A 22,064-nucleotide genomic window follows, 5' to 3' on the forward strand; every position below is an offset into this window, starting at 1 on the left:
GAGAAAATATTTTACTCCAGTAAATCTTGGCAAAATACACAATAGGGTCCTTTGTTGTAAACAGCTATCAGTTGTGATACAGCAAAATCATCTCTTAAGGTATTGGAAAACAAAGATATCATGATCTCCATTTTCAAAAACAGAAATACCTTACATTTAGTTAGGCTAAATTCATCAGTAATCAAAGAGAAGAGAAATAAACATTTAAGTTAAATCTCAGAATCAGAGACATAAATATTTAAACCTAAGGGGAATTCAAAATATACCTACTGAGCTTCTACTGTATGCAAAGTTCTATTTTAGGTTTCATTGTGTTTGTTTCACAGCAACTTGTCAACTTCTGGAATCTATACAACTAAACGCTATATGTTTCTATTTCCATAAATTATACTGATGATAAATCATCTTTGTTAGTATCTAAGTATATTTAAATATCATTAACAAAATAGCTGTAATTATGCTCATAAATAGAAAATGAACAGTCATTTTGCTTAATGCACAACTAATTAATATTCAAAACAATAAATACGGAAATAAAACTAACCTGGGCCATTTAAATACTGTGTAAGTGAACAGTGTAGTCGGACAATTATAGGCTCTGTTCGAATCACTTCCCAAGCCACAGCAATCTCCTCCTGTGCAAATACATTTAAAAGATGAATTAGTCATCTTTTAAAGTTCTTAACTTTTTCCAAAATAAAAAGAAAAATTTAACTTATTTTGAAGGAATGCATAAATCATTAAGGCCTACAAATTCTCTCAAAACCTACCAGTTTGTGAAAAGAAAGCCAAAGTACTCTTAATTTTTGCCTTCTACATATGAAAACTAAAGTGAAAACTTAAAGAAATAAAGTACTATAATAAGAGCCTGTAAGTTTCAAATATATTAAAAGAACCAACACAAAATATATATAAAATCTCTGCTTCTTCAACCAGTCATAGCATTTCTTCATAAATTGACAAAGTCAATGTGTTACTAGTAGCATTATAAGAGAAACAAAAATTAAATTTCTTCCAAGAATACAAATGTTTTTAAATGCACTAGTCATACTGCATAAAGTAGTACTTACATCAAGAAAGCTAACATCAATGTGCAGATCAATATCTACATCATCAATAGCTCCATATTCCCTGAAAGCAAAGATTAACATTAATTTTTTCATTTTCCTTAAAATATAGTGTGTGCTAGCTTATGTTAAATGAAAGATTCAATCACTAATTGTCATCCCTGATTTTCACAGACAGCTCAGAAATGACTGTGGACATGAATTAATGGACTCAATCTAGTTCGATTCTCGTCTTCTGTGACCTATTTATACCATATTGGCATCTTTCTATCGTTACGTACACGCATATGCATCCATAAACTCAAGAACTGTTTGGTTCATAGTTTCAAACATCCCTAGTTCTCTGAGGCAAATTAAACAATCTTCTCATTTCACTCCATTTTACGCTCTGTTTTCTTTGGGCTCTCTGAGGATGAAGAGCTGTTTCTAAGGGCAAGAAAGGGGTTTCTGACATTAGGAAAGGGTCGGGCGGGGGGGTGGATCATTTACTGCCACAATACTGCCAATAACATGTCCATGAATTTTCCTTCCATGTTAGACATCAGTGATTCTGAAACTGATCCAGGTGATTTGTCACTTAAATGTCACTGAGTTTTGACAGGCGGCTCTAAAAGTCTGATACGCCAAAACCAAAACAGTAACAACTGTACCTTCCATATGAAGACCAACTTTTCTCCAACCCAGGCAGTGCCACGAGCCAGCCTATTTTTTTTAAAGTTAACGAAAGATGATAAAAACAATAGTTTTTATAGCCTCCATAGACATACATCTCTATTTTTGATATTTCTCTAAAATTCTGAAGTTACAAATGCTATACATAGTGAGGGAGAAAGTATAGCGATAACAGAAATGATAAAAGTCAAGGGCCAATATTTATTGAGGATTTATGTGCCAGAAATTCTTCCAAGGATTTTCCATACGTATGATCGCAGTGCACTACAGGTACTACTACCATCTCCAACTTACACGTGCATTATCTGAGGTCCAGAGGAGTAAAGCCTCTCACCCATCAGGACCCTGTAGCAGGGCCGGAATTGGAACACAGCTATCCAATTTATTTATGCAAGTGCTTAATCAGTTCAATATTCCATAAACTACCACCTTGTGTTGGAAACCCAGTCAGACATTAATGGATGATCTCACTAGGTCCTCACCATAGCCTTATGACGACGATACTATAACTATCCACATTTGCAAACGAGGAAACCAAGGTTTAGGGAAGTGAAACAAGTTGCTAAAGGGCAGATAAGTCAGTGGGGAAGCCAGGCATTGAATCCACGTCCAACCTCAAATCTGTGCCAAGGACAGCATCTGGCACATAGTAAGTACTATATGGTACAAAACCGGGGCACTTTCATAGAATACAGAGAAGAAATTTTTAATGATTAAATGATTTTTGTAATTTGATGCATAAAGGAACCTAGGGGGTCTTTTTTGCTTTTTGATATCCATGACCAAAAAAAACCCAGCACATTTGAACATAAAAACTCAGCCTCTGTGCTTTCTCCATTCTCTCCTGAAAAATATATCAAAACACTGATTACATTTTCATTATTTATGCAATTGTACTTTTTAAACATTCATAGTGATATTTTTAAAGGTTATATAAAGAAGAAAAGGGATAAAAATTATTCACATAGGAATTAATTTTTTTAAATTGCATGCATCAAAACCTCTGTGTTATTCATAAAGGATAAGAACCCTTGTAACTTTATGCAAATTTAGACATGATATGCAAATTTAGATACAAAAATATGCCAATTTAGTTATGAAATTAGACAGACACTATGACAAGAATAAGGACCAAGCAAAGGAACCATTTACAGTTCCCAGAAATGAACCTCAGGGTTCAGTAAACTTTTCCTACAAAGGTCAAGATAGTAAATATTTTAGGCTTGTCAGGCTACATACAGTCTCTGTCACATATGCCTCTTTATTTCTGTTTCTTTTTACAACCCTTTACAAAGACAAACACTATTTGTTGCTCATGCGCTGTCCGAAAATAGGCCCAGGGCCCAGATGTCATAATGTGCTGACCCTGAACATGAGCAAATTATTCATAAATACAACAAGTCAAATATCTATAGTTAGGCATGTAAAAGAAAGAGCCACTAAATGCGATGATGAGGACAGATTACTAATGATGTTCAAGGGCAATTTCAGGGGGGTGAACTTGACTGCAACCATTCCCAAGAAAATTATAACAAATACATGTAAGCCTTTACCTAGAATAAATGTAAGAGCAGAAATTGAAAAAAACTGAATATTGAATGATAAGGATATACTAAAACTATAGTATGACGACATGATTTAAAAAAAATACCTTTTACTAAAGAAGCTGACATAAAAATATTTAATATCCTGAGGTAAATGTTCCAAATACACTATTTACTGAGAAAGTAGATAACCAAAAAGTACAGAAATTAAATGCTTTTTAAAAATAAAATAAAAATAGGAAAACCAAAAAAGTGAAGAGTACTTACATATTAACTATAGATCGTGAGTAAAATTTATTTTATTAAAAGTTATATATTTTTAAAAACATTTACTTTTTCTGATTACAAAGGCACTTATATAAAATGTGAGAAATAGAAAAGCGACAAAAAGCAACTTGTAATACCCGTACTCAGAGAGAATTCTTTTGGCTTATATGTCATTCCAGTCTCTTTCATAGATGTAAGGATAATACAGTATATAAAGATTTTTGTCCTGTTCTTTCATTTCTTCTATGATGAGCATTTTTTTATATTGTAAAATATTCTTCAAAATCATAAATTTAAATGGTTGTATTTGTATAAATACAATTGTAATAATAAAACATTAGGTTGCTTTTGATTTTTTTTTTTACACTATAAAAATTGACAAATAGCCCTCTAGATAAAAATCTGTCTTCTCATAGAATAATTTCTAGAATTACTGAGTGAAATAAATAATATAATTATATTTGGGAGTCTGGATATATATTGTTTGATTACTATTTTTAAAGGTTAAAACGGGCTGGCCCCATGCCCAAGTGGTTAAGTTCACATGCTCTGTTGGTGGCTCAGGGTTTGCAGGTTCAGATCCTGGGTTCGGACCTAGCACTGGGTATCAAGCCATGCTAAGGTGGTGTCCCACACAGAAGAACTCGAAGAACCTACAACTAGGATGTACAACTATGTACTGAGGCTTTGGGGAGGAAAAAAAGAAAAGAGGAAGACTGGCAACAAATGTTAGCTCCAGGTCAATCTTCCTCAAAAAAAAAAAAAAAAAAGAAGTGGTAGTAGTAGTACTTGGAATAAACACTTCCATTAAAAAAAAAAGGTTAAAACAACCTATAATCACACCAGTCAGGTTCACAGTGACCACTTCCCACATCCTCATCATCACCAGGCATTTGTTTTCTCCAATCTTTACCATTTTCATAAGGGAGAAGAAGTTTTGTTTGGATTTATGTACAATGGGAAGACTTTGGTATGTTTTGATGCCGAGAAAGAGAAATCAGTGACAACAAAAATCAGTAAGACTTTACCTACAGTTGCTTTCTTCATAAACAGATTGCCACACCATTTCAACAGACTTCATCATAAAGTTATGATCAGAATGTGCCATATATTCTTTTAAAACCTTTAATATGTGAATTTTAAAGTATTTTTGTATGATTTATTCAACACTTTTTTGACTAAAAGTTAGTATATTTCCAATATCTAACACTATCAATTTTTTTCAAAAAAAGAGGAAAGAACGGCTTACAAGTGCTCCTTCGCCACAGCAGAGCACAAATACTGAATTTTAAGAAGACAGAGGCATTAAAGGTTTGCAATTAACTGGATTCTGCAGGTGTAGATCTGTAAATAGTTACCCTTTTTGTTTTTATGTCACACTTCAAAGAATTCACAACAACCCTGTGTATATGCAAACCAATTTCCGTTGTGATGCCCTTTCTCTGTAATGCCAGTAATTTCACGTTTCCCGCTGCGAGATTACAAAGCGTGATTACAGTTGGTCCAGATGCAGCGACCCAGTCATCAGGGCCGCTTCTATCTCTGAATAACTTTCAGTAACCCCGGATCTCATGAATAGCAAACGCACAATCAAGTCGAAGGCCTGAAATATGAATGCAACTTGAATGGTGCAGCTAGATATCTGATTATGTCCTGAACGCTGGACCGGGTTTATAATAACTCAAAATAATTTCATGCACTGCCTATATTTATCCACTGTGAGAAGATCACAGCAAATTGAACTTGAATACTTTTTTAAGATAAGGGAAAAGACACAGAAATGATCCCGATGCAGGGGTTTTACTATGGAGCTGAGGGTTTGAAAGGAACTGCTCCACAAATTTCTTTCCAGACATCTAGTGACCCTTCCACATCCAGGCGAGCTACTCTTTGAATCGACATATCCTGAAATCCGGGCACTTGATTTTTGGATATTTACATGTGACCTAGTTCATTTCAGAACACACATATGAAATATTTTTTTCAATGAACATGCATTTTTGAGGGCATTATGTCTTACAATTGTGGTCATTCATTCTCCTTTTTTTAATGGAACTAATCAAGACATCTCATTAATAAGACACCACATACATACTCACAATATATTAAATGTTAGACCATATATGTTGGCCCTCCTTTCTCTATGAAACTACAGCTGATTTGTTATACTGTTGTGATGTTTTATAACACTATCTGATCAAATCAGCAGTGATGGTACTGGTTATAAAAATATATTTCATATATCCAGTCTTCCCTATTAACTGTCATCGAAATTGTAAGTATCCACACACATACATGAAACTCTACCACAGGGTCTTGAGAAACAAACCTCTATTGCTATTTAGTTATTTCCACCTGCAACAACTGGTCAGTTGTATTTCAAGAAGAAATGTATTTTGTAAAGAAACATACACCTTCGCATGACATCTGAAACTCGACAGCTTGCATGTCTATCTCTGCATGCCTACTCGATGCGTGTTTTGCTCAGCGTGGGAGAGAGATCTGTGAATGGGCCAAGAAATATGCAAACTCAGTCGGGAAGAAATCTTGACAGATTAAAGCATTTGCAAGACTGTATCCAAGGTGGCTATATATTTCTTTAAAGGACAACAGGGCTGAGAAGAATTTAAAAATTACATGCAGATAAGAAAGTAAGCCCATATACAATCATAGTACATAAGAGGTACAGTATAAACAGTTGCTACAACTCTTCCCTCAGCTTAAAAATCCCTGGTTTTGCTTGAAGAAAGTACAGGCTTTGGGTGTAGAGGTGACTGTCCAGGATCTGAGCATCGGAAGCTTACATCTAGATTATGCACCAGTGTTTTTGGAAAATATTCTCCCCTTTGTTTCTCTCTTCTATGTGCCTCCTGTCATCACTTTCCCCTGCTTTTCAGAGTCAGGCTGCTTCTTTCCTAGGTTCTAGAGGCAGAGGTGAGAGAATCAATATGCTGGAAAGCACATTCTAAACACCCAACCCAAGATCATCTTTTGATGACTGACATACTTCAGTGTAGGGTAAGTTATGTCATAGTAACAAACATCCTCAAAATGTCAGTGGTTTGACCCAAAAACGGATTTATCTCTGGCTCACATGACATGGTTACTACAGAATGAGGGGAGAGGGAGTGTTGCTCATTGTAGTCACTAAGGGGCCCAGAGTGATGGAGTCCAGGAGATACGGAAACTCACACATTAGCACCTATGCTCCCATTTCACAGGCCAAAACTAGTTGTGTGCCCATTCCTAACATTAAAAGAGGCAGAGGAATACAATCCTACCATATGCTAGAAGAGCACCAGAAGATTTGCAAGCAGTCCTACTGGCCACAAGAAAAGGAAATCCAGATATCCAAAGAAATTAAAGTGGTCCATTCCTGGTTTATGCGGCTTTTTCCTTTCCTTTCCTTTCCTTTCCTTTCTCTATTTTTCTTTTAGGAGATCCACACTTGGGTGGTAGGCCTGAATAGAGTAGCAGAGCCTCCTCAACCCTTAAAAAATCCTCAGCATATCCTGTCCTCCAAAATGTCAACTCCCAAAGGCCCTGTTTCCAACGTCCATCCACAAAAAGTGACAAATGCAGAACAGTCACAATCTTGCCATGTTCCAACCTACATTAAGCATTAGTCATAATAAAAAGGTTAGAGTATTACTCATCTGGCTTCAATTCTCAAAATGGAAGATGATATGATCATAAAGCAATGGATATTTGATATGGGATAGAAGTTTGAAGCATCACAAGCAAATTATCAGAATCATTTCATTCCTAACCAAATAAGAATTTTGCGACTTGTAATTCCCTACCTTTCTAAAAATATTAAGCTCAAATTGTGTTCAGATGGCACTGATCAATATTTTTTTTATAAATCCATGACTACAGGAGTAAAATTTATAATAAAAAACATAAAGTATCCTCATTTTGTTGCATGATTCAAGATGAGACATACTCAGACTGATGCAGGTTAATCACATTCCCCCAGAGACCTAACTCACTTCTCCTATGAGAGGCCGTGAATCAGAACTGTCATCAATGTTTACAAGTACGGTTCAACGCAGCCAGTACTGTGCTTTGGGGTGAAACAGCCACATAGAGTTAAAATTACCTCTTTAAGTCATAAATCTACCAGTCACCTTTTCTACATCCTCCTTCCACTTACTTTAGGAGGCTACTGCCTCAATCAAGGCAATCTCAGTTATTTCCATCTCTTACAGAGAACTTAGATGTGGTTATTAGCTGCCTTTCCCATTAGATGTCACATAAAAAAAATGACACCAAATAGCCTATTATGCATACTGAGGTACTTTTGCTCTTCAAACTCCATTAAGTTCTTATAAACTTCAATTAAGTAAAAGAACAGCTAATTAGAACAGTCTGTTTTCAATAGACTTAGAACTTTGCAAGGAACATGATTGCAAGATCTTATGCCTAACTACTCCTTTTCCCATGTGTCCAGGCCTCAGTATTTGAGACCAGACAGTAAATTCATTCTTATTTATTTTAAGTAAATCAAGCTAGTCCTGCCGTGATTCACCTTTATACCATGAGGCCTCCAGGAGGTTACTTATTCTGGAAACATCCTCTATAGCCAGAGAAAATCTAGAGCAGGCAAGAATGTGGCTTGCATTCATTAAGATTTAAATTGGATTGAAACTTATAAGTGAAATAGACAAGGGGGAAAAAACCAAAATCATCTATGATTTTAGATAGTTCATTTGAACGAAATTCCAAATATTTTTCTAATTTCAACAGTTGATAAATTATCAATTATTTTACTAATAATGGAAAATACTAATAGAGATGATCACAGGTGTTTAATAAATGCTTGCTGAAGAAACAAAACAAATTCATACATACGACAGTACAATTAGGGCCTACACAGCATGGAAATATGTGTTAAAATAAATCTTTAACAATAAAAGCAATCAGCATGTGCTAAGGTAATCCTTTAAATAAAAATACATATTTCAAATGAAAAGAAGGTGAATTCTATGCTGTATCGTAAGATTAAATATATCCCACAGACTTCTTTTTAGTGGAGGAGGGGGTTAAAATACCGTGATTAAAGTTTTAAGCTTTTAAGCAAAGTTTGACTAAAGTTTAAGAATTAGTCATAGTTTTAGACTTTATTGATAGTCTCTATTGCCTTCTTCATTTATTCATTCTATAACACTTACTGAATATCCATATTCCCTACCCTGGTGCCATAGCAGAGGTCAACTGTGAAATGACTGCAGCGAATTCACTAAAACTTTGAAAATTGCAAAGATTTACTTTTCCCCGTATAATCTCAATCACTCTCACTCAGCAGTAGCCTAATGTAACTCCCTGAGTGAGAGAGAGGGCGTCTGGGTACACAATTTCAGCTTCTTTAAGCTGTAGGTGGGTGTGAGTTTCTGCTTCTGCAGTTAAAACGAAACATTTGGCAATTATAAATTATAGTTGTGTTGTACTTCCCAACTAAAAGTATTTGTTTGCCCTCTCAAAATCTGAATACGTCCACTGAAAAGAATGTAACTGGATAATGTGAAAATCTTTCATGGATGTTGCCACTGAAAACAATCAAGAATCTACCAGCCTGTATTTCATATATGCCCTGTGCTATGCCAAGTACCAGAACACAAACATGATTAGAAACCAAACTAAAATAAACAACGAAAAAAAGCACGCTGCCCCAGCATGCACAGAACCCAGCCTAGCGGGGAGAAGTAAACCACTCATGACAAGACATGAGAAGTATAATAACTGAGGTGAGAGCCTAATGTGCTGGGAGTCCAGAGGGCAGAATAACTCATCTGCATGGAGATTCACAGAAGCCTCAAGAAAACCTGATCTTTGGACGGGGGCTTCAGTAAAGACAGCAATGAGGGAAACGTTCCTTGATAAGAGAGCTGCTTGTGCAAATGCCCAAAGTCAAGACGGAATATAGCCTGTCTGGAGAACGGGAACGATTCTGGTTGGGGTGGATAAGCCTGGAACTGAGGTCAGCCTGTGACGGGGTCCGGAACGCCATGGAGACTTGGAGACTCCCCTTGAGGCAAAGAGCAGGAATCTGAACTAATCAGATCTGATGTGTGGAAGGAAACTAGTAGGGTGGCAGAAAAAGGCTTTTCTTGAATTAAGGAGAGAAGAGAAAGGTAAATAAGGATGGTGGGGGTCTTCTGAAGGATTAAGAATAATAAAAAAATCATCTGGAAATTTATCACTGAATAATATATTAAGTAACTGTAAAATTAAATACATTATCATTCAAACACTGTGCAAATGTATGTCTTTTTTTTCTTTTCATTTTTTAAGGAGCCAGATGTGCTTTGGATACCAGCGGTTAGGCATTATTTACTTTTATTGTTCCCACGGATGTGTCCTTGATTTACAATCAGAGCACGGGCCCAGCCAGCCAAATCTACTATAGGATTGATTACGATGCTACTTAAGACTGACATTTTATCAAACTAACTCTCCAAAATAACTAATTTCTTTAAGGCAGTCAATGTAATCTTAAACCACACGTGCAAAAAAAACCCCTATATAGTCACAGATATGCCATTTTGTATAAAACAAACAGAATCTCTCTCGAACGCTTTCAAATACAACTAAGCCCACGAAAATTTCCACTTGACTCCCATATAAAATCCCAATGGCTTACCAAATAATTTTCATTTTTATTCACTGAAGGCATTTATTTACCTGAGAGAAACTGCATGTGGCCCGTAGATGTCCCTCACGGCCGATAAATCAGCTTCGAGCTGTGGGTGCTTATGCAGTTCCCCGTCGTAGTTTACCTGATGGAAAGGGATGCGTTAGAAACGACTCAGGGGTGAACACAAACCAAAAGAATCAAATACGGTATCTCGGACAGGTCACCCTGTATTCAGCCATGGACATTTTCTCGGTCGCCTTCATTAAAAAATACAAATAATTCAGCAGTATGTTCACTAAAGTTCTTAGGTTCACATACACCTAGCTTAACTCAATACATTCAAAAAGTAAAATCAGACTATTTCGATATGAAGAAAATGTAAATGTTAAAAGGAGCGAAATAAGTGTGTGGCAGATAATCTGAAAAAGGTCCAGACTGAAGACAAGCATTTACTCCCCTCTGTAAGAATTAGCTGTATAAACAAAAATCAAAGCGGGAAGAATTTATTTTGCATAATGCTGAAGTATTCTATTGGTTAAAGAATCATTAGGAAAAGTATCTCATTGAGAGAAAACCATTCCTGGAGAGAAGAAACTTAGTTTTATTTACATCTGTCTCTCTACTGCCTAGCATACGCTTGACTGACAAATTACTGATTTTTGATTCTGAATGAATAAATTGACTTGCATTCTTTTATATAATAACAACTTCGGCTTTAAAGCACCTCTTTAACACATTAGCTTCCCTATAATATCCCAGTTCCAAAGCATATTTGATCAAGAAGTTTAAGAAACAGAATAAGACACCTTATATAGTCATAGCCTAAAATCAATTGCTCCATTTAAAATTGTAATATTACCCTGGAAAAACAGAATGAATTCTTTTATACATATGCATATGTGGCTATGACATTTTCATGTATATAAATAATGATGTTTCTTCATAACAATTTTTCAGAAAACACTTTACATTAGTATCAGAGGAAAAGGAAGACAACGAATACAAACAATGACGATGCTCAATAATTAGGGCCCATCAATTTTTATAAAGGTTAATCACCTTCTATTTAAAACTAACAATCCATGCTTTTGTTGGAAGTGTCATCATTGCAAAACACAGCACGATGTGCTTAGGGAATGTAAAAGTCAAAAGCATAATAAAATGCTGTCTGCAAAACCTCTGTAACGAAGACAACTTCAATGTAAATGAATGATTACAGTCAAAGAATTGCAAAAGTAAACTTAATTTCTGAAAATATATAGAAAATGAGAAACATAAATATGACATGGATTTCCTAGTTAGTTCCAGAACGCTTAACACCACATAGGTGTCTCAGATCACCGGCATAGAGTTCCCCTAGGACAGGTGTGGCTATTGCTAACCTGCAGAGTGAATATTTGGGGGGTCTGGTGTGCTTACCTGTCCTCCATAATAAAATTCTTCAGAATCATTATCACCTTCAGAATCTTCTTCCACTGTACTATTTTGTCTTGACTCCTTAAAGTAGAGTAGGAAGACAATTTTAATGGTCAAACTAGTTTGCCTCCTTTTGAAAAGAAAGTAGCAAGTGGCCATATCAGGTAGGTTTGTGCATAACATGCGGATTTTATATAAAGACACTGAACAAGTCTTGGTGCAGTACAAGCCAAAAACAAAAGGTAGTAAGAGACAGTTTTGTGGGTGCATCAAGCTCCATGTAAATCTTTTCTAAAAGTTCCATTTCACTGATCTTGAGTTGTACAATTTAATATTTGATGTATATTCAAAACTATGTATAATCAATTAAACTTTGGTTTTGTTCTGACAAAACATCTTGAAAGCTCACACTGATTCAATATTTTATTAAAAAGTTCCTCAGCATTACTTATCCCAGAATGTTCTCACTTCCACTGCCAACTCTACAAAATGATACAAAAGAAAAAACACTTCGAAGCCAATAAGATAAAAATAAAATTATGAAAATAAATATGAATCACATCATGAAGAGAACTTTCAGGATACAGAAATTATTTGTTTTAGATTTAAGATCTCAAAAGGATATTTAATTATGTATGCTTGAACTTGGAGTTTGGGTTTCTAATTAACTGAACCATATCTGTTATGTGTCTCAAGTGCAAATAATGAAACTTCATCTAGAGTAACTAAAGGTAGTATTCCTACCCCTGGCCCTGTTCAATTAATCCAATGTTTGTAATCATCTCTAAATTTCTAGACCAAATTTCAAATTCTTATAAAAACCCAAAAAATCTACAAAAGGGAATTGGGGTTTTATAAAATGCTAACAGTTTTTGATTTTAGCAACAGTATTGCTAAATCAGTGATTCTCAGGGTAGATAAAGAAGACTAGAACGGGGCAACGTGAAAAGGAAGGGAGGCTTGTACTGAGCACAGTTTTTTTGGTTTTCTTTTTTGAAAGCCTCAGTCCATGTTGTATATCCCAGTTGTTAGTTTAGTTGTCTATGTGGGCCACGGCCACAGTTTGACAACTGACAGAGGGGTGGCATGGTTCCATGACAGGGAAACGAACCCAGGCTGTGGCGGTGAGAGCGCGAAATCAACCAATAGACCACCAAGGCCGGCTCCTGAGTGCATAGTTTTAAAAGCAAAGAATTGTTGTTCCCATTGCACTCATTTTGTTGTTTAATGTCCCAGTATTTATTTATAGACTCAAGCAAATTTTTTAAAGGTAAGGAAAGAAGATGAGCTTGTTTGGTGTTGGTGTTGGTGGTGTTGTTTTAACACTGGCCAAAAATAACAAGACTATACCCACGCTCTGTGCTACTTTAGCTAAGGAGATCATCTTTGACAAATGGAATTTTAAGGGTCTCATCAAAACTATGTATAGCCACATACAGTTATTATAACTATGTTACCCAAGTGCTCCTCAGTCAACTATATTATTTGATGAAAATATAAAAAATAAGTTAGGTTTTGTAGGCACTTTATTGAGATTTAAACCACGCGTTGTTCTTTCTATTATTTTAAAGGGAGCTTCTTTCTCAGAGTTAACTAGCCTTCCCTCACACGAAGTCTCTAAGCCATGAGCTTGAGCTCCATTCGCTCTATGCAATCTTAACCTAAATAACAATGATGATATTAACCATAAATACACAGTAGATTTAAAACATATGTATACTGTTTTGAAGAAAAAGAAACTTTAATTTACATACCTCCCCATTTTCCTTCTGTAATTTGGACTTTATGGATAAGCAACAGTTAATGTCATTTGTCTTTCTTAATTCTGAAAGAAAGTTATGATTAAAAAAATCACTTTAGTTTTCAGTATACTCTTTACCAAATATTCATAACTTTCAGTATAAGAACATCCCTTAGGTGATTCTCTCCTTTGCAAGAAAATTCGGGCATATTTTAAAATTATATTATGTTAGGGCGTTACATACGATACAAGCTATTCTGATTTTTAATTGTCCATAAAAATATGGTCAAACTAAAGTGCCACTCTATGGCTTGCTTCAGATCTCATTATATATTTCGTGGGACCTACATCGCCTTAAGTTTGCTTTCTAAATATTCAGTTTGTTTGGCAATGTCATTATGCATGGGAATATTTTCACAAGACCAAATATCAACATAAAACATTTAAACAAGACTTTTAAAAGTACCGTAAATTTATGCATTTTAAAAAAACTGTTGCAAAACAAACTAATGAACTTTAGATAGAAAATGTGTATGGAGAATCATATTTATAGATACTAAAGTTAAATATCTGTTATATGGGCTAAAAGAAACAAAAAATAAAGCTACCTACAATCAAGAAAATATTAACCTAGAATAAAAAAACAATGCATTCCTATTACCTGTTGCTATTCGATGAAAAATTACTGGAATTGGCTCTGTAGTAACTAATACATCTTCATCATTTTCTGAACTTGACACATATGTATTATCTGCAAAGGAATATGGACAACTAAAGGCATAGTAACTTGAAAAAATACATCCTTTATTAAAAAAAATAAAGTAATATCACATCACTTCCAACTCTCATGAAGCACACACTACTGTCTTGATTAATCTCAGGAAAAAAAGTAAATTGCAGATTTATGTGTGAATTCATTGTAAATGGCCCCTTTAAAGATGCTGGCACCTGCTAGAGAAATACCGACTTTGGATGGAGACTATCCAAATACATCTCTGATATCCCACGGGGCAATGGATCATTTGGATGCAACTGTTTGCTCCAGCTCACTGAACAGGGTCCTTCCCAATATCAATGTCAACTACAGGGAGCAGGCTTAGCGAGTGACAGAGAAGGCTTATCAACAACAGTTGATGAAACAATAAAGATTCAGTACCATGTCCTTAAGGAGTGTGAGCTAAAGCTTTTGTTGTAAATCATACCTCCCATATTACTCTGATATATATTTTTAAATCAATATGTCTCACAATTATTATTCTTTCATGAACGAATTTTATCTAAATAATATTAAACAAGTTGAATGCATAGAACATTAAATTAATCCATAGATTCTTTAAGTTTCTTATTCATTATTTGTTTCCTCTGGAAAAAAATAATATTTTTATAAATTTAGGATTTTTCCCTGATAAATACTGATCTCCAAGTATATGGTAATAGAATACAACACACAGCTGTTTATTCTACTTTGCTCATTGATAACTACAGGGCATCTGTGAGAGCACTATTAAACAAACATTTCACCAATTCATTAACAATGGTCCTAAAATATACTCGTCAATAATATATAAAATATAAATATAAAAGTGCACACTATTCTCTCCTATAAAATAATTGAAGCCTTTATCAATTTCTGCTAAGGGAAATGAGTGTTCAGATGATTGACTGAATATATGATAAAAGATCTTGAGCCAAGCTTTCATAATATTGTGTCAGTGCAGTGAGAACATGATTTTCAATTGATAGATAGCTAAGTCATTACTTTACTAACAAAGAAACATCCGTGCTGTTTTTAGACCGTGAGTAGTGAGTGAAGGATAGTGATATGTATTCACTGCATAGCCACAAAAGACTCTCAATAGACATAAGGCTTCAATATTATTCAGGAAGGTGAAAGAGATGGGAGTGGATTCGATTTGAAACAAAGCAGGTTTGCCTCATCACCTCGCTTTGTTTTAATTACTACTTTTTTCCGCATTTTGTTTTCAAGCAGCATCAAGGAAGGCATGAGAGTTTTGTGCACATCAAGTCAGACCACAGATTAAGAAAGAGATTTAATATAAATTTATTTTAATTATTGTCTCATCATATTAGTTGATATTTCGACTGCTTATCCAGCATCTCTCCTGTCAGTCCCCTCGTACGTCCAGGTAAGAATCAAAAACTCCTCTACTAAAGCCAGTTTTTACATTTCTTAAACCCTCATTCAGAGTCTCACTGATTCAAAGTTATTTGCTACTGGATCAACTTAATCAGATTTTCACCGTGCACAGTGGATTCCTTGAAGCAAACTTATGGAGGAAGAGAGAATTAAAAGGGAGCATTACAGTAACAGAAGTAATAGCTGACCACTGACTAGAAGGGGCGATCCAGAAAAATCCATAAAGCGGACACTGTATCATGCAATATCTCAGTGTTATGGAACGAGGAGATTTTACTAAAGCTTCAAGAGACAACTAAATTAGGACTTTCTGTTTAGGAAAACTGGGAAATGAATAACTCAATTTAAAGCATCACATGTTTTATGTAAAGTGTTAACACTGGAAGGCAGTGAGATTTGATTTAAGAGAATATAATTTGGTGGAATACATGTTGTATAAAACTAAAAGAAAGGATTATGCATTCAGACATATCATTTTCTAAGATATTTTCTACCAGTTTGCGTTTCGATTAGTACTTCAGCACCAGAACACTTTTAATTTCCGGTTTTGGCTTAATTTATCCAAACCTGTTTTCAGGTTTCATGACAACATCTATCAAATCACTATTACTACATAATAGGCCAGATCACAGAGGTATACCCAAGTCAAGAACAGAAATGTAGGAAAGCAGACAAAGAAAGTCAAATCTAGACCCTGCTACCAACCAGCTGTTGATCCCTTTTAACCTAAGCCACGGTCTGCTTAGTTACAAAAATGAAGAGGTTTGCTGACGATCTTTGACGATCATCCCAGCAGGATGACTGGATTCTATGTTTTCCTTTTTTTGTTGTTGTGTAAATAATTATGTCCAAATCTTCCTCAAAAAGATGTTGACATCTGTAATTATAACATCATCTTTGTTTAGACACGGGAAAATAGGACATAAAAAGCGTAAGGAATGAGTTTAAGGTAACAGACTGAGTCAGTGACAGAAAAGAATGTTTTCAAACTCCAATTCCTTCACTGAAATTCTCTCACTTGACTCTAGAGCTGCCAATTTTTTTCTTGAAACTACTGGGGACAGTTATTCTTTAACATTTATGTTTTGCAGAGGACCTACATACAGATCTTTGCTAAAGGATGTTAACAGTATGAATATTTTCTCTTCCCTTCCCTACCAGACTATGCAAGCATGACCAGAACTTCCGTGGACAATCAGGGAGAGATGAGTAGAGTGTTATGGGAAAGCATCTCTTAAACTATTGCTTTTATTCTATTTCAAATGTAAGATGATTGAAGCCAAGTCATTCCATTCCTCACTACTATGTAACTTAAGAGAAATAATTATAATTATAAATAATAATTATACTGGTTTTAAAATATAATCTGGATATCTTCCCTGATGTTATATATAACGTCCATGTCAATCCCCAAGCCTATCAATTATTATCCCTATTTTAAAGATGAGTAAGTAAACCAAGGCTCACAGAAATTTAGTAATTTGCCCAAATTATTTAAGTAATTAAAGTAATTACACACAGCTAGTAAGTGGTGAAACTGTCCGAATCCAAAAATCAATGTGTTCCTATGTTGTTTCTAATATCAAAAAATTGTCACTCAACAATTGCAATATCTTGTAAAACACATTAAAAGGGATGAGAGAATTCACACCCCCCAGGAGGTAAGCCTCCAAATTAAAGGTGGGAAGTGATGAGAAGGAACTCTGCTGTTCTGTTACAGCAGAGCCAATTATCTGCGACTTGTAACATACCTTTAAAAAACAAATAATTGTCTACAGTATATACTCCATAAAGGAGTACAAGTAAACCAGAAGGCTGCTCATTTCTTCACTTTATTTTGAAAAGCCAACATAGATTTAGTATTTCATTTATACGCATGTTATTTTGTATCCCTAAAACTCAATAAACAACCTCTAAATTTCCATTTTCACAAAAAAAAACCTATGAAATGAGTGCTAATACCTGGCACAGGTTACTTAAGAGATTAAGATTATAAAATGACAAATCTGTTCCTAAGGAAACAAACCAGGTGACATAATCCTGAATTTGGAGGATTACGCTGATACATTTCCACCCGGGCAAAGAAAATTCCTTATTTTCAAATTTATATCATGAGCTAATCATTGAACCATATAATCCAGGAAAAGCAGACAAGAAAAAAAAAAAGCCTGAGGGGGGGCTGGCCCCGTGGCCGAGTGGTTAAGTTCGCGCGCTCCGATGCAGGTGGCCCAGTGTTTCGTTGGTTCGAATCCTGGGCGCGGACATGGCACTGCTCATCAGACCACGCTGAGGCGGCATCCCACATGCCACAACTAGAAGGACCCACAACGAAGAATACACAACTATGTACCGGGGGGCTTTGGGGAGAAAAAGAAAAAAATAAAATCTTTAAAAAAAAAAAAAAAAAAAAAAAGCCTGAGGAACATTAGCAGAAGGAATTAATAAAAGTACTATCAAGATTACTGCATTTAGAAATTAAAAAGAACATAAAACAGACTTAGTGTCTGAAAGAATTTTTAAAATAGGCAATGAGGGGCCGGCCCGGTGGCGCAGCGGTTAAGTTCCCACGTTCCGCTTCTCAGTGGCCCGGGCTTTGCTGGTTCAGATCCCAGGTGCGGACATGGCACCGCTTGGCACACCATGCTGTGGTAGGCGTCCCACATATAAAGCAGAGGAAGATGGGCACGGATGTTAGCTCAGGGCCAGTCTTCCTCAGCAAAAAGAGGAGGACTGGCAGTAATTAGCTCAGGGCTAATCTTCCTAACAATAAAGAAAGAAAGAAAGAAAGAAAGAAAGAAAAATAAAATAGGCAATGATTTTGGAAGAAAAATCAAAGGGGGAAAAAGACAAGAACAAATATAAAACAATACAAAGGAGAAAAAAGAAATGACTACAGAGATGTAGAAGATTTTCAGATTTATAGCGAGTACTATAAAAAACTTTTTGCTAAAAAAATTGGGCATTTCATCAATAGAGTAGATTTTCAAGAAGAGTGCATGATACAAAATGACTAAGAAATAGAAAAACAGAACAGATCAATAATCATGGCAGAAAATACGACAGTTGCCCCAGAACCATCCCTAAAAAGATACTAGGCTCAGATAGATTTACTTGCAAGTTCTATCAAGTGCCAAAGAACAGTTTAATTCCTTTAGCAATTTCAAGTCTTGAATAACAGAGTATATGACAAAACCCATCATAATTCTTAAGAGATCAACATTAAGATATCTGCTAATGTGTCACCTTGTTGTTCAAAGGAGGAAGCATATATGATGTCCCAATAGATGTCAAATAGAATTTCATAGACTTAATACTCATGCTTTAAAAAACCCCAAAAAACCTGGTACGTGAGAAAAGGAATGATACTTCCTTTTCTGAAAGCAATCTGAAGCATGCTCACTAATTTTAAGAAAAGGGACAACACTGCTAACTTTCATATCTATCATTAAAAATTATTCTGGAAGTTCTAGCCAATGGGAAACAAGATCACAGGTATGAATACTGGAAAGGAATAGAAAATATATAATTTTTACATAAATTTGTCTATGTGAGAAGTCAAGGGTATTAACTGAACTTAATACAAACACATGTAGATTAAAATTTAATAACGGGGAAAACATTATCATAGTAATATTCACTTCAAAGAAGGCTCCATAAAAATACTACTACTACTTTTTCCCCAGAAGTGATAGGAATCAGAACTGAATTAGAGACTTGGTTTGACCACCAAATCACATGTCCTTGGGAAATATTATTTAACCTCTCTCAGGACATTTCTTCAAGTATAAAATGTCATGATAGCCCCTGTTCTGTCTATACACAGACTGCATTTAGAATCAATTCAGTTATTTATATGAAAATACTTGGCATACAGTGTACTGGTTGTATCAACCAATTCAAAATTCTACCTCAGAATGCACTAATCTCTCTCTCTCATCCTTGAATTTTATTTACACTCCCTTTCTTTTTAGAAACGAATTATGTTGGAAATTCACTACAAACTTACTCCAAGAAGGGAATTCAATTTTTAAAAGCACAAATGATAACCAATGCTTTATTTTTAAATTTCCATATTTGTACATTGTATTTGCAAGTGGGGCTCATATATGGCAAGAGAAGAACAGAGTAATACCTCTTGGCCACAAGAGGGAGCTGAACATTTGGTTCACTTGGTTTCTGAAGGCATCTTCGACCATATGCCTGTGCTACAGAATAATTCGCTTACTGTCTTCAAGTTGGGCTTTAATTGTGGCATTATTTCTATCACCTTGACTGAAAGTCCTGCACCTCTCATGGTTGACATCTCTAGGAGCTGCCTCAGATTAGAAGTACAATAATTATAGTATCTACAATAAATAGCGGTGCTTTTATTTTCCTAACACACAAAGCGAACATTCTGCATCTAAAACATACTATACCAAAATAAGGAAGAGATGATTGCAAAACCATCTACCAAAACTACTTTTCTTTATAAATATTTCTTGTCTTGGTTCTTCCAATAAAATCTGCCTAGAATCCTTTTTATACTACTATTAAAAATAAGCATATCTTGGGGCCAGCCTGGTGGCATAGTGGTTAAGTTCACGTGCTTCCACTTCAGCAGCCCAGGGTTCACAGGTCTGGATCTCCAGTGCAGACCTACACACTGCTCATCAAGCCATGCTGTGGCAGCTTCCCACATGCAAAGTGGAGACGGATTGGCAAAGATGTTGGCTCAGGGACAATCTTCCTCAAGCAAAAGGAGGAGGATTGGAACAGATATTAGCTCAGGGACATTTTTCCTCAAGCAAAAGGAAGAAGACTGGCAACAGATATTAGCTCAGGGCCAATCTTCCTTACCAAAAGAAATTTATCTTTTAATTATCTTTAATAATGAATAACTCTCCTTATTTAATTTTATAGTAGCTTCATAGAATACTATGCTTAAAATATATGGAGATCAGAGCAAAATAACTATAAGGGAGATTATGATTTACAAAATTATTTTAAAATGTACATTTGATCTTATAAAAAGACTAAATGCATAATGCAAACTACCACAGGAAATACTTAGCTTAAATGCTACATAAATAAGCTTTACAATATCCTCATACCAAATTATGAACTAACTATTTAAAAAACACTCAAAGTATATATAATCAAAGTTACTTATAGTAATCTAGTCATTTTACACAGAAAAATATCACCCCAAGCATGCAGAGCATGTGAATAAAATAGCTACATTTGAATAGGAATTGGAATTAGGATTTCAATTTCTGACCCTGATAGATCACAACAGTTAGTTTGATAACCATCTGATGTTATTAAGAATACTGGAGTAGAAAACATACATAGACGTGAAATACAGGCAGTTAAAATGTGCTATTCTTTGCCACAGAATACAATAAACAGTAGATTTTTGCATTATACTCTCTTTTCTCTGGGGTAAACTAATCAAGTCATATTTGATTTTCACTAAGTCTCCAGTGCTTATGCTCTTATTCAAGATAAAATTATAGATATCATTTGTAAGAAAAATGCCAAAAAGAAACATCTTGTTTATATCTTCAAATTATCATGACTCAAATGTTGGCATACACATCCGATGACGTTACAGTGAGTCTGGAGAGTAAGATGACGGCCTAGGAGAAAGGACTTGTGTAAGTTACAGAAAAATGGACCTGCAGCGATTTCACATTCTGTTTTCCACGGACAAGAGTGTGCGGCCCTGGTAACACGTTTCAGGACACGCACTAAGGACAGCTGCGTGTATGCAGGATGCCCAGTCCAGTCCAGTGGCACAGTCCACAGGCTCCAGACTACTGGGTTCAAGTCCCAGCTCTTCCTCTTATTAGCAGTGCCACCATTCATCTGTAAAATGGGGATATTATGGTAACAATCTCATAGGATTGTTGTGAGAGTTATTTAATTACATGTATACTGAGAGAAAGGAAGAAAGGCCTATTATTTTTAGCTATTACTATTATTTTTAGCTATTATTTTAGATGTTATTTTTACCTCTTACTGTGACATTATGAAAAGCCAAATGATATTCCAAAACCAACAACTAAACCATTTAGAGAATCTTTATTTTCATTGTAACGATGTAAACATACAGGTTGAAGCTGTCATGTTGGCTCATGTAAACGACTTTTCATTGCAAAACCATTTTGATTCTGGACTGCATCTCAGGGGAAGACATGTATCTCACAGGCAATCAACAGAATTCTTCTAGATCTTTAAGTCTTTCCCTGCCAACGCTTCGCCCCTAGATATATTTATATACATTTTACATCTCCAGAAGAAATAAATATTCATGGAATCATGAAGTCAAAATTTGTAATAAAAATCAAAAGAAGAAAAGCATACCTGGGTAATCTTCAGATACATGCACTGAATAGGATACACTGTTAAAAGAGGAAAAAAAGAGAAAAGAAAACCTCAAGTTATTGCTTGGGTAGATACCCTTTTACAAAATAAAAACCAACGCCATGTTACCCATTCATTTATAACAGATATAACTATAAACAGATAGCATCCAAAATGGATTAGAAAACCTCTTAATATTTGACATAGGAAACTT

The 22,064-nt window shown here is 35.2% G+C and overlaps 1 protein-coding gene across 2 annotated transcripts in view; it reads right to left on the reverse strand.

The window, feature by feature from the left end:
- PARP8 (poly(ADP-ribose) polymerase family member 8) overlaps nucleotides 1–22,064 on the reverse strand; it is a 169,035-nt gene that overhangs the window by 62,658 nt on the left and 84,313 nt on the right. For both annotated transcript variants that reach the window (XM_005604281.4, XM_005604282.4), the window contains exons 4-10: nucleotides 21,851–21,888; nucleotides 14,006–14,095; nucleotides 13,358–13,428; nucleotides 11,607–11,684; nucleotides 10,235–10,329; nucleotides 1,071–1,131; nucleotides 545–635 (exon numbers count right to left, since the gene is read on the reverse strand). In XM_005604281.4, coding sequence (XP_005604338.1) covers nucleotides 545–635; nucleotides 1,071–1,131; nucleotides 10,235–10,329; nucleotides 11,607–11,684; nucleotides 13,358–13,428; nucleotides 14,006–14,095; nucleotides 21,851–21,888 — 524 coding nt within the window. The remainder of the gene's footprint in view (nucleotides 1–544; nucleotides 636–1,070; nucleotides 1,132–10,234; nucleotides 10,330–11,606; nucleotides 11,685–13,357; nucleotides 13,429–14,005; nucleotides 14,096–21,850; nucleotides 21,889–22,064) is intronic.

This window comes from Equus caballus, chromosome 21, assembly GCF_041296265.1.
Source record: "Equus caballus isolate H_3958 breed thoroughbred chromosome 21, TB-T2T, whole genome shotgun sequence".
In the NCBI taxonomy this organism is placed as follows: Eukaryota; Metazoa; Chordata; class Mammalia; order Perissodactyla; family Equidae; genus Equus; species Equus caballus.